At 51.6% G+C, this 15,445-nt stretch overlaps 3 protein-coding genes across 4 annotated transcripts in view; 2 read left to right on the forward strand and 1 right to left on the reverse strand.

Moving 5' to 3' along the window:
- LOC140680876 (uncharacterized) overlaps nt 1-15,445 on the forward strand; it is a 570,776-nt gene that overhangs the window by 547,240 nt on the left and 8,091 nt on the right. Inside the window, exon 16 of the mRNA XM_072919761.1 lies at nt 5,163-6,071. Within this exon, the coding sequence (XP_072775862.1) occupies nt 5,163-6,071 (909 nt within the window). The remainder of the gene's footprint in view (nt 1-5,162; nt 6,072-15,445) is intronic.
- LOC140680884 (uncharacterized) overlaps nt 1-15,445 on the reverse strand; it is a 421,560-nt gene that overhangs the window by 270,815 nt on the left and 135,300 nt on the right. The gene's annotated exons all lie outside the window — the stretch shown is intronic.
- The window catches only part of LOC140680909 (uncharacterized), a 692,735-nt gene continuing 679,457 nt past the window's right edge, over nt 2,168-15,445 (forward strand). For both annotated transcript variants that reach the window (XM_072919812.1, XM_072919811.1), the window contains exon 1: nt 2,168-2,573. The gene's annotated coding sequence lies outside the window, so the exon portion shown is untranslated. The remainder of the gene's footprint in view (nt 2,574-15,445) is intronic.

Here is a 15,445-nt window from a genome sequence, read left to right on the forward strand (position 1 = left end):
AGGAAAGACTTTCTGGATTTGTTCAGCTCTTCAGAGGGGTGAAAGAGTTTTGTTGTCATCTGGTGTTGTTAATTGTTTTGGTGCTGGGGAGTGCTTTGTTTGTTGAATAAACAGGTTCTTTTCCACTTCCCTCTCAGAGGAAATTTTTCCCTGAACCAGGTGGGTGGGGAGGGGCCGTGGGGGTTTATTTCCTGGGGGCTCCTTTCAGAGGGTTTTCCCCAAATTTGCCCTAAACTAGGACAGCAAGGCAGAGGGGAAAGAGCCAGGCCCCCAAAAATAGAATAATGCTGAAATGCTCCAACTATTGCCAGCCAAGTACTAAGTTCCTCCAGAAGACCAGTCTGATTACCCCCAAGACACCAGCAGGGCAACAAACCCAAAAGGGGAGAATAGGACATTATATAGTAAATGCAAGGTCAGGACTCCACCCTTATTGGCAAATTACTGGTATTACAATGTTTTTTTACCCTATACTAAGGAGAGGGCTCCCAAGCTTTACACCAACCTTTTAAGTGGACACTAACCCGAGTGGATGGTGTGGAAATTCGGAACCAGATAACAACCGGATCCCCTAGTTTTAACCCACAGTTATGTGAACTAGACCCTATAGAGCCTTGTTTGGATAGAAACGGATTTTATATGTGCCCAGCATCGAACCCAGGGAAAGGGTATTGCAACTACCCTGGAGAATATTTCTGTGGGCACTGGGGCTGTGAAACAATAGCTTCAGATTGGTCAGTAGCAGGAGATAAATTCCTTAAAGTATCATGGGGGCCTTATGGATATAAACCTCCGCAGAGGGATTCCAGTGGTGGAGTTCTGGACTCGGGGAACTGTCATTATTAAGGGAAGGCTAGAAGCATCACACCTGATGCTGATTAGAGCAAAATATGAGTCAATACCAGAAAACCTAGAAATGGAAAGATCCTAGTTATAAGCCACCAAGAATTACAAAGGTTTGATGAACAAAATTATGAAAAGACAAAGGGGGGGGGTTGTGAAAGACAATAGCATAGTTTTTGTTCATCAGGAAAAGTCCCAGGGATTGTGTAAGTCACAGGAAACAGTGGGGCAGGAGGGCAGGATGTACTGCTATTAGTAGATAGTGGAATTGAGATATCTTTGAAAGCTGCGTTACCATATTTGGAGAAGTTATTGCAGGGTTAACGCTACCTCGGAGGAAGAAGAATAGGAGCTTTCCTCAAACGACCACCGGACAGCAGAAAAAAAGACCCCTAGCAACACGCTGCGCAGATGCAGAGCACGTTGAGAATATCACAAAGTCCGGAACTGAAGGGGTATAAGAACTGAAAGACCGGGAGGTGCGGTGCGAGCCGTTGGTGGGAGCAGAGGCTCCCCGGCCGCCCAGCGCTGCATTTGCCCGTACTGCTTGCTTGCTAAATTAATAAAATTGTCTTTATAAAGTGACACAAATTGGTCCCGTGTCATAATTTATAACAAGATGAACAATGATCAAATCCAGAAAGTGTTTCCTGGGAGTGGTCACCCGGGTCTGGGCACTGGGGATTGCTCTCCAGCACTGGGGATGGCTGCTGCAGATCACAAAATGCAGGATCTTGGTGCTCCTCAGTGTTTCCCAGATCCCAGTCCGGAGCAGGTTGGATGGTATTCAGGAAGAGGAAAGAAAAAAAAACAGTCCAGGGAAAAAATTGGACTGCTTAGGTAACCTAACTAGGAAGCAAAGGCAAAAGCAGCAGCAAGCAAAGCAAGCCAGGTCTGGGCTGAACAGGGCAAACTTCCCGTGTTGGGACAGGCTCAGGGGTTCCCCCGGGGAGCGCAGGGCTGGGTACGGGGGCGAGCGGGCAGCGGACACACGGACACGGGACACACGGACACGGGGACACAGGGACACGGGAACACACGGACACGGGGACACACATACACGGGGACACACATACACGGGGACACATGGACACGGGGACACACGGACATGGGACACATGGACACGGGGACACAGGGACACGGGGACACACGGACACGGGACACACGGACACGGGGACACACGGACATGGAGCTGCCAGCTCTCCTGCCTCCCGCTGCAGCTGCCCGAGTGCTGCCACAAGCCCTGTCCCAGGCAGGAAGCGCCATCCGTGTCCTCCTGCCCGTGCATTGCTGGCTGGATTGCTGAAGGCTCCCAGGTGCCTCTGGATAGAGCTCCTCTGGAGCTCCTGTGGGGCCGTTCCCAGCCGTTCCCAACCGTTTCCAGATGTTCTCAGATGTTCTCCAGATGTTCCCCGCCACACCGCCGTAAAGCAAACCGCGCCTGCCGCTTCGCGACACCCTCACCTCGCCACACCGCCGTAAAGCGAGCCGCGCGGCGCGACATCATGGCGCCGCGCCGTTTGCCTCGGTGTATCCCGGCATGCCCCGCGCCCGCCACAGCCGCCGCCATTCCCGGCAGCGCCCGCCACAGCCGCCGCTCCGGTGGGTGCCGGGATCGGGGAAAGGGGGAGCGGATCCCGCCGGGATCACCGGGATCAGCGCCGGGATCCGCCCCGAGCTCCGCTGCCGCCCGCAGGTCCCGCAGCGCGCCGCGCCCAGCTGAGGAAATGGTGAGGGAACGGCTCCTTCTCCCCCCCCCCCACCCCCCCGCGGGTGGGAATGGAACCGGCCCGGAGCGAGCCCCGCCCCCCCCCGCGGGTGGGAATGGAGCCGGCCCGGAGCGAGCCCCGCCCCCCCCGCCCCCCCCGGAGCTCCCAGTTCCTCCCAGTTCAAACCAGTAACGCGCCAGTATGGCCCCAGTTCATCCCAGTGAGCCCAAATCCCCTCCCAGTCCATCTCAGTAACGTTCCAGTAACTCCCAGTTCATCCCAGTAACCTCCCGGTTCCCTCCCAGTAACTCCCAGCTTGCTCAGTTCCATTCCCAGTCCCCCTCAGTACAATCCCAGTCCCCCCCAGTTTGCCCAGTTTGGCTTCCCAGTCTCTCCCAGTTTGCCCAGGATGCTTCCCAGTCCCTCCCAGTTCATCCCAGTATGGCCCCAGTCCATCCCAGTAACTCCCAGTTCATCCCAGTCCATCCCAATCCCCTCCCAGTAACCCCAAACCCCAAACCAGTAACTCCCAGTTCATCCCAGTCCATACCAATCCCCTCACAGTAACCCCAAACCCCAAACCAGTAACTCTCAGTTCATCCCAGTCCATCCCAATCCCCTCCCAGTAACCCTAAACCCCAAACCAGTAACTCCCAGTTCATCCCAGTAACACCAAGCCCCATTCCCAGTTCATCCCAGTCCCTCCCAGTCCCTCCCAGTCCATCCCAGTGCAAACCAGTAATGTCCCAGTCCATCCCAGTACCTCCCAATCCCCTCCCAGTAACCCGAAACCAGTAACCTCCCAGTCCATCCCAGTTCATCCCAGTGCTAACCAGTTCCATCCCAGTTCCTCCCAGTATGATCCCAGTATGGTGTCAGCACAAAAGCAGCCCAGTCCCAGTCCCTCCCAGTATGATCCCAGTATGGTGTCAGGATAAAGCCAGCACAGTCCCAGTCCCTCCCACTAGGGTCCCAGCAGAGCCCAGTCCCTCCCAGTGCTGCCACTCCTGGCATCCCCCAGCCCTCCATGCGTTCCCCCCTCCCGGATGTCCCAGAGGAGCCCCAAGGGCCGGCAGTGCCCAGGCAGGGTCCCCAGGCAGCCCCAGTTTGGATGTGCAGCCCCCAGTTTCCCCAGTTTGCCTCTCCTTTGGCCCGGGCCGGGTTCCCCCCTGGAACAGCGGCTGGGAGCAGCCGAGAGCCCCGCGCTGCCCATCCCGACCTGTCCCGGCTCCATCCCCGCTCCTGCCGCGGGCTGCCGGGGCTGCGGGAACGGGAACCGAGGGTGTCGCTGCTGCTGGGGGAGGAGGAGGAGGGAGGGAAGGGTAGGGATGAAGGAGGAGCGGGAGGTGGGGATGGGGAGGAGGAGGAGGAGGGGGTATGGAAGGGGAGGGATGGAAGAGGAGAAGGAGGTGGGGATAGCGAGGGGCAGGAGGAGGAGGAGGAGGAGGAGGGGGGATGGAAGGGAAGGGATAAAGGAGGACAGGCAGGAGGGGACGGGACACAGGAGGAGGAGGAGGAGCGATGGAAGATGAGGGATGAGGGAGCAGAAGGCGGTGGGGTTAGAGAGCAGGAGGAGGGGGAAGGAAGGGCAGGGAGAGAAGGGCAGGGATGGAGGAGGAGCGGGAGGTGGGCTTAGGGAGCAGGAGGAGGAGGGGGGATGGAAGAGGAGGGGCGGCAGGAAGAGGAAGAGGATGTTGAAAGGCGGATCGAGCAGAGCAGAGAGAAGCGCGCGGTCAGCCCTGCCTGAATTCGCAGCCCCCACCTGTGGGATCATCGCCCCCCATCCCGCAGGTGAGCGGGGAGGGGGAGCTCGGGCCAGGTCTCCCGGGGGGTGCCTGGGTTGGGTTTTTTGGGGAGATGTTTGGAGAAGGAAGAACTGCGAAGCTGAGCAGAAAAGGCCCCTTGGGGGAACTCCTTGGAGCCCCTGCAGCCCAGAGCAGGGAAGAGGGGGAGAAGGGAGCCCAGGAGCCCAAACAGCCCCGGCACCCCTGGATGGGGAGAGCCAGGAGGGGGGAGCTTTTGGGATCGCTGGGACTCCCGGCAGCATGGGGAGGGCGGGCAGCGAGGAGAAGGGGGACCCCCAATCCAAGCGTGATCCCAGCAGCTGGGACAGGGGGGAGCCCCGAACAGCAAAGGGGAGGGAGCAGGAACGGGGAACTCCTGGGAGGCTTTTTCAGGGCTGGATCTCGGTGTTTGGGAGGTTTTTATGGAGCCCAGGTGGCCAGGGACTTCTAGAGATGGACTGGGACAGAGGGAGCTTCCAACTCAACGTGCTCATCCCTTTTTTTCCACAAACCAGGATTTCCCATTCCCAACCCCTGGGAGGCTGCGAGGAAGAGGAAGAGCCTCTCCTTGTCCTTCCTCCCACAGAGCAGGAGCTGAGGATGGAGAGCAGGGAGGACAAATCCCCGCGGCAGAACCTGGTGGAAGAGGCCGTTTTGAGCAGCTCCACAGCGCAGGAACCCGACGGGGAGGAAAAGCCCCGGAGATCCCGCACGAGGAGGGGCTGCAAAGGCAGATCGCGGGGATCTGAGGGGGAAAGACCCACCCTGGGCCAGGGAGGCGGCCGGAGATGGAGCCAGAGCTCGGAGCTGGGGGTCCCTGAGCAGCTCCATGATGGGGAGAAGCCCCACAAGTGCTCGGAGTGTGGGAAGAGCTTCACGTGGAGATCTGATCTGATTCTGCACCAGAGGACCCACACTGGGGAAAGGCCCTACGAGTGTGGGGACTGTGGGAAGAGCTTCAGCCGGAGCTCCAACCTGATCAGGCACCAGAGGATCCACACTGGGGAGAGGCCCTACAAGTGTTCCAAGTGTGGGAAGAGGTTTCAGACCAGCTCCGATCTCCTCAAGCATTATCGGGTTCACAGAGAGGAGAGGCCCTTCCGCTGCCCCGACTGTGGGAAGGGATTCAGGCAGAACTCCCACCTCACCACGCACCGGCGCATCCACACTGGGGAGAGGCCCTACGAGTGTGGGGAGTGTGGGAAGAGCTTCACCTACAGCTACATCCTGATCAAGCACCGGAGGACCCACACTGGGGAGAGACCCTACGAGTGTTCCAAGTGTGGGAAGAGGTTTCAGACCAGCTCCTGTCTTCTCAAGCACTATCAGATTCACAGGGAGGAGAGGCCCTTCCGCTGCCCCGATTGCGGGAAAGGATTCAGGCAGAACTCCACCCTCATCCAGCATCGCCGTATCCACACTGGGGAGAGGCCCTACGAGTGTGGGGAGTGTGGGAAGAGCTTCAGCCAGAGCTCCAGCCTAATCAAGCACCAGAGAACCCACACTGGGGAGAGGCCCTACGAGTGTTCTGAGTGTGGGAAGAGGTTTCAGACCACCTCCCATCTCCTCAAGCACTATCCGGTTCATACAGAGGAGAGGCCCTTCTGCTGCTCCGACTGTGGGAAGGGATTCAGGCAGAACTCCCACCTCCTCAGGCACCAGCGCATCCACACTGGGGAGAGGCCCTACGAGTGTCCCCGGTGTGGGAAGAGATTCTCACAGAGCTCTCACTTGACCCAACACCAACGGAGGCACCGGTAAGGGAAGCCCTGCGAGTGCCCCGAGTGCGAGAAGAGCTAAACTCCATCCCCCACTGGAGGACCCACATTGGGCACAGCCCTGGTGACCCACATTCCCTGTCATCCATGTTGGGAACACACCTGGCTGCTTCTCCTTTCATGTTGACCTTAATTTTTTTCTCTTCTCAATCTCTCTGCACTCTAAAAGCCAAGAGGGATCAATCTTTCACCTCAAACCCACTCACATCCCACTGAAAACAACTGAATTTTAACACATAAAGGCTCAATCCCTCTTCAAATTGTTTGTTCCCACCTCAAAAAAAACCAACCCACACCAAACTCACTCGAATCCACAGCTGGCAGGGTGAGATGGGTTTGGGAGGAGATCGGGAGAAGTGGGATCCCAGTTTGGAGCAGTGGGATGGGGATTGTGTGGGGCTGGGTGGCTGGGATGTATTTGATAGCAAATAAAACTTTCAGACTTACTGATTTCTTTGCCGTTCATCTCCAGTCCGTGGCAGTTGTGTTTTTCAGGGCACCACCTTCTCAGCTGATTGTGTTTGTGTCCTCCTTTCCCTCCCACCTCTCTTTGCCTGCTCTGTTTCTCTCTCCGTGTCTCCCTTGAGCCAGGGACCTCCAAAGACCCTCCCCCAACTTAATTTCCTCAGGGACCACCAAAGATCCTCCCCTGATTTAATTGAATCCTCCTCTAATTTAATTGCTCCCTCTGCCCCCAATGACCCACCCCTGATTTTTTAATTATTTTATTTCCCAATTATTATTTTATTTCTTAGTTCAGGAGCTGAAGTTATGGAGGCCAGCAGGGAAATGTCTCTGTAGCATTTTGCTCCACTTGGCTTTCAGCCCCTTCTCAAGAGCTTTGCCTTCGAGGGCAAAGGGAATGTCTTTTCCTGGCTGGGAGCTGAAATTCCAGACCTCTGGAATGTGCACAGGGCCATATAGACTGGGATCAACCAGAGATTGGGATCAAATATGCACTGAGATCCTGTGGTCTAGGATCAACTAAGGACTGGGATAAATTAGGGACTGGGGCCCTACAGACTGGAATGAACTGAACTGGGATCAAATACGGACAAGGATCAAACATGGACTGGGATCCTATGGACTGGTATCAACAAGGGACTCGGATAAAATAGGGACTGGGATCCTACAGACTGGGATCAAATTGGGACTGAGATCATATGGACTTGGATCAGCTGGAGACCTGGATCAACTACGGACTGTGTTCAAATAGAGACTGGGATCAGATGTGGATTGGGATCGTATGGACTGGGATCAAATATAGTCTGGGATAAAATAGGGACTGGGATCAAATATGGACTGGGATCAAATAGGGACTGGGATCAAATACGGACTGGGATCAAATATGGACTGGGATCAAATAGGGACTGGGATCAAATATGGACTGGGATCAAATAGGGACTGGGATCAAATACGGACTGGGATCAAATATGGACTGGGATCAAATATAGTCTGGGATAAAATAGGGACTGGGATCAAATACGGACTGGGATCAAATATGGACTGGGATCAAATATAGTCTGGGCTAAAATAGGGACTGGGATCAAATAGGGACAGGGAACAATTAGAGATTGGGATCAAATATGGAACTGGGATCCTATGGACTGGGACAAACTGGACTGGGATTATATGGAATTGAGATCCTATGGAACAGCATAAACTTTCTAACATGACACATATAATATTCATTGTAACACTTGCGAAAAGCCAATTATAAATATGCATTTGTCACAATCTCTCCTCTTATTCTTTATAAATCATTTGGCTTGAGCAATATTTCTTATCCTCTTGCATTCTTTGGACTCTGTTGGTAATCAAATAAAACATGGGATTAAACAAAGAAGAAATATCAAAACACTTGTAACACATAAAAGGAAGAATCCTAATTTCTTCCACCATCCCATTCTCAATACATTACCCCACCTGTTAGTTTTTAACATTATTTTCCCTTTGGTTGTTTTTGGACTGATACCAGGGTCATAATTTTTCATAATTTTTTTCTGATATCCTTTGTTTATTCCAGGATGATGCCCTCATTGCCATCTATTTTCAACAATCTGTACACCCCATTCTTTAGCCAATAAATAGCGTAAAGCCAACCTATTTTAACACACTGCAGTTATAGTTTGGCTTTGCTGACTCAATATTAATTCCAGTGCCTGAGCAGCTTTGTTTGTTATCTCCTCTCTAACTGCTTGGAGTCCTATAATGCCATGCAGTATATAATTTGGGGTTAATACAGAGCTAGCCTGCTATGCTTGTTTTACCTTTTTTTTTTTTTTTTTTTACTAATAGTCTCTTTACCGAATCTTGGACTATATCTCTAAGATCAAATGTAAAACAAATCCATCTCTCTCCTTTTGGACATTCCATGCCCCAAGTATTACTACTTTTCCCTAAATTCCTTGTAATCCAATATTTTCCCCATTTTGCCTGCAGGTACTCAGTTTGGGTGGGTCTGTGGCTGTTGACATGGGTGTGTGTAACAAAAAGGAACTTTGGTTCCTTTCTGTGTAATACTTTCTGTAGCATTTGGGACACGATCTTGCTGGTATCTCAGAAGGGAAAAGACAACAAATGAGAGACAGAAACAGGAATGACAGAGGTCTGGCATGGCTTATACCCCCACCTCCCCTGCCTGTGGGGTTGCTTCCCACAGCAGGTACGTGTGATCTTCTCGGTGGTGAGTACAGTGCTCAGTCCAGGCTTGCCCTCTGTTTCCCTTGTCACTCCTTTTTACTCATTTTTTTAGGCAAGTCCTTTTCGACACTCCTTAACTGTGGTCTCCCACTGTTCCTCAAGTATCTCTCAGTCCACAGGCACTAATAATTCCCATCCACAAAACAAAGTTATTACTTCAGTTTTTGAGTTCTTTCTGTATAGGGGATTGATTCAGTACTCAATACATCCTGCAACGAGAACATAGATTTTGTGAACTACAATGCCAATTATTCTCATAATTTAAACATTCACTTATAACCCAGCTGCCATGTCCAATATGAGGATGAATCAAATAAATTATACAGTACAGTACTGATGGCAATTTCCCTTCTTCCCTGTACAAGCCACAGGCTGAGGCCAGGCTATAAGAACTCTTTGACTGAAACACTCCGGATCCTCCTGTTTGAAGTGGCAGTGTTCCTCTGCCAAGGAGGTGTCGGAGGTGTCTCAGGGTTTATTCAGGCCGGGCTTAGAACCAGTGATGCAAGCTTTGCCTTATTTCTCAGTGAGGTGTTATTCTTTGTACCTGCCTTGGATCATTTGGGTCTTCACAAACCATTACCACCCAGTCCTGGTTGGAAGTCAATTTGGTATCACCCAGTTTAGATGTGATAGTCCATTCCTCAAGTTTCTTCACAAGTCCTTTGGTTTTGCTGGCATGAATTCACCCTCTTTCCGTGGTTTGGATTGCTGCTTCAGTGGTACCTGGAAAGGATTTCTTAATAACACAGTGTTAAAAGAAAAACAATACTGCATTAGCTTTTACCATTAGTTTTCTTTAAAATTTTCTGAGTTTAACTAAACTCTTTTTCTACAGGCACTTCTTCTTCTTGTATCCAGCTGTGTTAATAGCTGCAGAGACCAATTCTTCTTCCTGTGAGCTATAATTAGTTAAATAAAAAAGACCAGGCCAATTTTAACATGAGATGTATCCCATCTCTTGCCTTTTACTTTTTGGGTAACATTTAACTGTTTTAGTCTTACAGACTTTTAGTCTTCAGAACAAAAGCCTTCTCTTCTTAACAACAGCAATCAGAAAGAAAAAAGAAATCTTGCTTAAGACAATAAACCACTTTGTGAGAGTCACAATCTCTGCCTTGATCTTATCTCTACTGGTGGTCCTGTTCACAGCCTTGGGTTTAACTCTGTCCTTCCCCATATCCTTGTTGTCACTCTGCCTAGCAGGAATGGGGGAGAACTTACAGATAGCTGTGGCTGAGGGGACCTTGGGTGTGTATTTCTCTCTCCCCTTCGCTCTCTTTCTCTCTCTCTCTCCCTTTCTCTCTCTTTCTCTTTCTTTTTCTCTCGTCACATTTCAGCAGCCACATTCCAATATCAGTCCACTTTCCAACATTAGTCCTACATCCTGGAGAGGTGAGTCTGCCAATCACCTCTCCCCCCTTTTTCAACTTCCTTACAAAGTAAATTACTTTTGTTATGCGTGTTCTGCAGGCCTGCAATTCACGGCACCCTCCACCAAGGCTACCAGCCACTCACAGCTGACAGTGCAAAAATAAAGACTTGGTTTGCTATCACAATTTTTCCATTCACAAGCTTGAAAAGGTTGCAGGAACAAAGTAAACAACAACTTACTTCCAAAGTGACCCTGCCTGCACCAAAACAAATTTAAGGCAATGCTAGTTAGTGCAATGCAATTTGCAACGAAGCCAAGGTTTGATTTGGGAAGGGCATCTGAGGACACAGAGCATGAGTTTTACAAATCTGTATTTTGAAAAGGGAATGGACAAAATATGAATAGAGTTGAGGGCAGGGGGAGGACAGCAAGTGAGGAATTTTTCTCTGCAATACTCTCTTTTCGACTGCCAGGAAACACTCTAACACTCTCTCCAAGGAGATAAAGAAAAGCTCATAAAAAACAATCTACATTACATATACTACCATTCATCTACATTTACTCACTTTTATTTTTCACTAACTCTCACATACAACAAGAAGATACTTTTTCTTTCAAACAGTCTACATTACGTATCTACACCCTGAGTGCTCTTGGAATGTTAATCCCTCAACCCAGCAGGTTTGAATCCTGGATGCTCTTGGGCACTCTTATCCCTCAATCCGGCACTCCACGGGGTTCCTCTTCTTCCTAAGATCCAGTCCCAGTTTCTCTGGGAGGGATTCTCTCTTTTTTATCACTCGCTTGCTCTCTTTACTGGCCGTTTTTCACATGAAAAAGACGAAAAGCAGCATGAGAGACCACAGCAATCACTTGGCAAGTCTGGGATACCCAGCAGCTTCTGTCACACACATTCATTCCCCCCTTATCCGCCCCATCCCAACAAATTCTCACCTATCCTTTGTCCTTGGGTCTTGGTTCTTCGTGTACACTTTAGTCTTGGGGCTAATTACTGTGGTTTTAGGGAATGCTTTCCCTTTTCTTTGTTTTATTGTCTCCTTTTGCCCATAGATCATAACCTGTGTCTGGTCACACACCAGGGGAACAGAGCGAGGCTGCCTAAATAGGGCAGGACCCGTCTTCCTCACGCTGACTCTCCAAGGCCCCGGCAGAGAGGTGTTAAAAACCATCCTTTGCTACCATAATTGTGAAAAACGCCAATCACTTGGCTGTTAAATTTTTAATAATAATAACATGGTTATTAAAATAGTAATACAATTAGAGTAATAAAAATTTAGAGTTAGGACAATTACAAGACAATAAAAAGCAAAGAATTAAGGATGTCCAGATGCTCTGGGGCACTTAAGCCACAACAAGCATACCTTGTGAACAAAGGAATCACCCCTAAAACTACACTATTGCATATTCATATATCCTTCATGGTTATGCATACATTCTATTTAAAACAAGAAACTCTGTCTGTTATATGCCAACTATTTCCTTTAATCCCCATGGCCTCTTCGAGTCTGAGCAAGGCCTGAAGAAATTAGATTCTTCTGACAAGAAAACCATAAATTCCTCGTCTTTGGAAGATTTAGGTGTTCTGTGATGGTTATGTCAAAGCGAGTATGTCATTCCTTAAAAGAAAACCCAGATACATAGTTTCTATTTTAACTACTAAAGCTTCAATTTTACTACACAACTACATTTACAGTACTATTAAAATGTTAATACAGCACTACTATTCAAACTAACATATGTGCATTTTTCACCTTGGGCGTCTGGTGGAGTATCCCCGGAAAGAGCCCAACACTGCAGGGAGCCACGTGTTTTCAATTGTAAATGAGGTCTTTCTTTCTCTGTCATCTGTGGTTTCCAGTCTTTCCCGGCTGGGTCTTCAGGTCTTTTAAAACTTTAAGAATCTTTTTCTACTAGCACAACTGACTTCATGTATATTTTACATAATCACGAACTATTCCACAATTTATATTACAATGGGGCTGCACAGATCCCCCTGCAGCTCCGTGGGGATGCAGAGATCCCCCTGCAGGTCCGTGGCGATGCAGAGATCCCCCTGCAGGTCCGTGGCGATGCAGAGATCCCCCTGCAGCCCCTGCAGGAGCCAGGCTGGAGCTCGGGGATGCCTGAGAGGAGGCTGTGACCCCGTGGGCAGAGGGGCCCCGCTGGAGCAGCCTGGCCTGGCAGGACCGAGCCCGTGGCACAGTGACCCACGCTGCAGCACTTGGAGGGGGCTGTGCCCCAGGGGATGGACTCGGCTCGGAGAAGTTCCTGGAGAAGTCTCGGCTGGGAGAGAGCGCAGGGTGCAGCAGGGAACGACTCCTGTCCCTGAGCAGAGGGAGAAGCCGCGGGGGATGAGCTGAGCACGGCCCCATTCCCTGTCTCCTGCCCTGCCGGGGGAGGAGGTGCAGCTGGGAGCAGGGAGGCGTGGGGAAAGCTGCATTTAAGGCTCTGCACTGACTTCTCCTCATCCTGCTCTGAGTCTTTGGAGTTTTCTGCCAGAAATCTCTCCCCTCCCCCGCTCACCCACAGGGCTTTGGGCAGGTTTCCCTTTTTGGGGGAAATGAAAGCGAAGCACCGATGCACTAATGAGGGGCAGGAGAAGGGAGGCTCCCGGGCTTCCCGCAGAGCCGGAGGCACGGAAGGCGCAGGGCCGGGAAAGCCGTGGCGGGAGGTGCGGAGAAGTTTGTTTGTGTGGGCAGCTCAATCCCGCCTCGGGCCCGGGCCCGTCCCGGGGCTGTTGCTCATCTCCGGCTTTGCCCTCACGCAGCGCGGGGGGCCCTGAGAGCGCGGGGCGAGTCTGGGCCGTGCGCAGAGCCCGCCCCCAGCTCGCTGCCATTGGCCGCTGGTGCCGTCAGTCGCGGTTGCGGCGCGCTGATTGGTGGGAGCGGGGCGCAGCACGGCCCCGGCGGCGGGCTGAGGGCGGCCGTGGGCGGGCAGCGGCGCCATTGGCGGCGGGAGCGTCTGTGCGGGCCCGGGAGCGGCGGCAGCGGCCGGAGCGCGGTGAGGCGGCGTCGGCGGAGCTCGGAGGCCGCCCCGGCGCAGGTGGGAGCCGCGCTGGGTTCTGCGGGGGCTCGGGGCTGGCTGCGGGCGGAGGGGGCGGCAGGGGGCTGCGGCGGGTCGGTGGTGCCGTGTCCGGCCCGTGCTGGCCCCGGGCTGAGGGCGCGGCGGGAGCGGCTGCCCGCGGTCTCCTTCCCGCCGGGGCCTGGGCAGGAGCCGCTGCCGGAGCAGCGCTGGCTCGGCCCGGCTGCTGTGGGTAGGACCGAGGGGGCTGCCCCGCGGCCGGGAGCGTGCGGGGAAATTTCCGTCGCCGGAGGTTTCTGTGGCCGGAGGAGAGCGAGGAGTCCTGTAAAAGTGACTTTATTGCCGAGCAGGGGGAGAGGCCGTGGGGCATTTGCCGTGCGCTCTCTGCCATGGTTGTAGTCCGCAGCCTCCTTTTTATCCTCATTTTCCCGGCCGCATCTCCCTCTGCCTTTGCCCACCGGCTGAGGTCCTTGGAAGGTTCAGACTTCCCGATGCGCCTGCTGCCTGTCCTCGTTAATATGCACCCTCCTTTTGTATAACAGCCGATATTCATGGCTCTCTTAAGCCTTTGTTCTTCTCCTCGAAGTTTGGGAATGTAGCGGGACTTTGAGCAGCTGTCTGGGTCAATTTTTGACATTTATTGGAACTGATGGTTTCTCTCGTTACTTCCTTATCTACAAGTGCCTGGCCCTATCTCCAGTCAGATTCACTCCTTGACTCTGTTTTGTTCTTCCCGGGTCCTCTTTGGTTTTGGGATTATTCTCGGTGCCCTCATTCCCTGTCCTTTTGTAGCCCTTTGTGGATCAGGAGGCCTGGCTGCCACCTGCATCCCCTGGCTCAGCTGCTGGATGAGCTGCACTGCCAAGGTGTGGAGCATGGTAAAAAGATGAGAGTTGCTGCAGCACAGAAGAGGAGAAGCAGCATTCGTTTAACCCCTGGTGTGCCGGGGAGCCACGAAAGCGTGTCCCATTCCCATCCTTTCCATGTTTGGACCAATACATAAACTGCTCTCCTTTTTCCTTTGTTATGTTTCTCAGCACTTTTCCTTTGTCATCTCTTTGCCCACAGCAGTTTGAGCCATTTAGTTTTGCACAAACTCCCTTTTTTTTTCTCACAGATAATCTGATCCCATCCCCTGGTGAAATGTTGTTCCTCTTTCAGTGGATTGGTCAGCAGGAAGGTCAGGAGCTGGAGCTGTCTGGTTGGTTCTTCTTTTGAGGACAGCTTTTAATCTAATGATGCCATTGAAGTGATAAATGGGTTCTCTGTCTCCTGATATGAATTGGTTTGGGTTCCCAGGGGCTGGTCCATGGTGTTGTAGGATTTGTTCTGGTGGCCCTTCATCTTTTCCCCATTTTTGGGTGCTCCCTCAAGCTGGGGCTGCATCAATATACCACATTTTTCTAATTACATCATCAAATACTTGAATTCCAACTAATTTCCCTGAACTCGTTCTAGCAAAAGCCCCAGTGCTCTGATACACCCTGTACAGCACAGACAGTGGCAGCAGATGTTGGAGTGGACCGAGGGATGATCCCCCCCCTTATTTTAGTGAAGTTTTCACAACATTCTCCATTTTCTGTTTCCCTTTGCAGCTTCACCCATTTCTGTTTCAGAGTCAGATCCTCACCATGGGCTCTGCCTTCAGCCATGCAGATTCCATCTGTGCAAGCAGGCAGAGCTTGGGGTGAGGGGCAGAGGGAATCAGCCAATTCCTGCCCCAGGCAAGAAGAGCCAGGTACATTGTCCCCACTCTGCCCCAGCAGTGTTAATTTGCATTTCTAAAGCTCCTCTCCTGGGTGCCTGGAATGCAGCTTCTCTTCCAGAGCAGCTTCAGCAGCCTCACATGTGCCCCCCTAAAACCTGCTGCTTTTTTTTTTCCCTTCAAATCCTCTGTTTAATGTTTATGAGTTAAAAGGGCACCTTTAAATCTCTTCTAGTTTTGCAAAATGCAGCCTAAAGGTGAATGTCAAAAAACCCTGACCAAAATTTTGGCATCGCTAAAAGCGAAACAAAAACACACAAAAAAGTTCCAAGGCCATTAATTTTTTTCTCGTTCTTCTCAGAATAAAAACCCATTCTCACATCCCTGGCCAAACCTAACCAGTGATATAGAGGTAGGATTATTTTTAAAAATATTCTCATGCTATATACTTTGCACTGAAGCTGCAGGAAAAAGAAAAACTCCACCAATATGTTTAGTGTTAGAGT

The sequence above is a fragment of the Taeniopygia guttata genome, chromosome 30 (genome assembly GCF_048771995.1).
Source record: "Taeniopygia guttata chromosome 30, bTaeGut7.mat, whole genome shotgun sequence".
NCBI lineage: Eukaryota > Metazoa > Chordata > Aves > Passeriformes > Estrildidae > Taeniopygia > Taeniopygia guttata.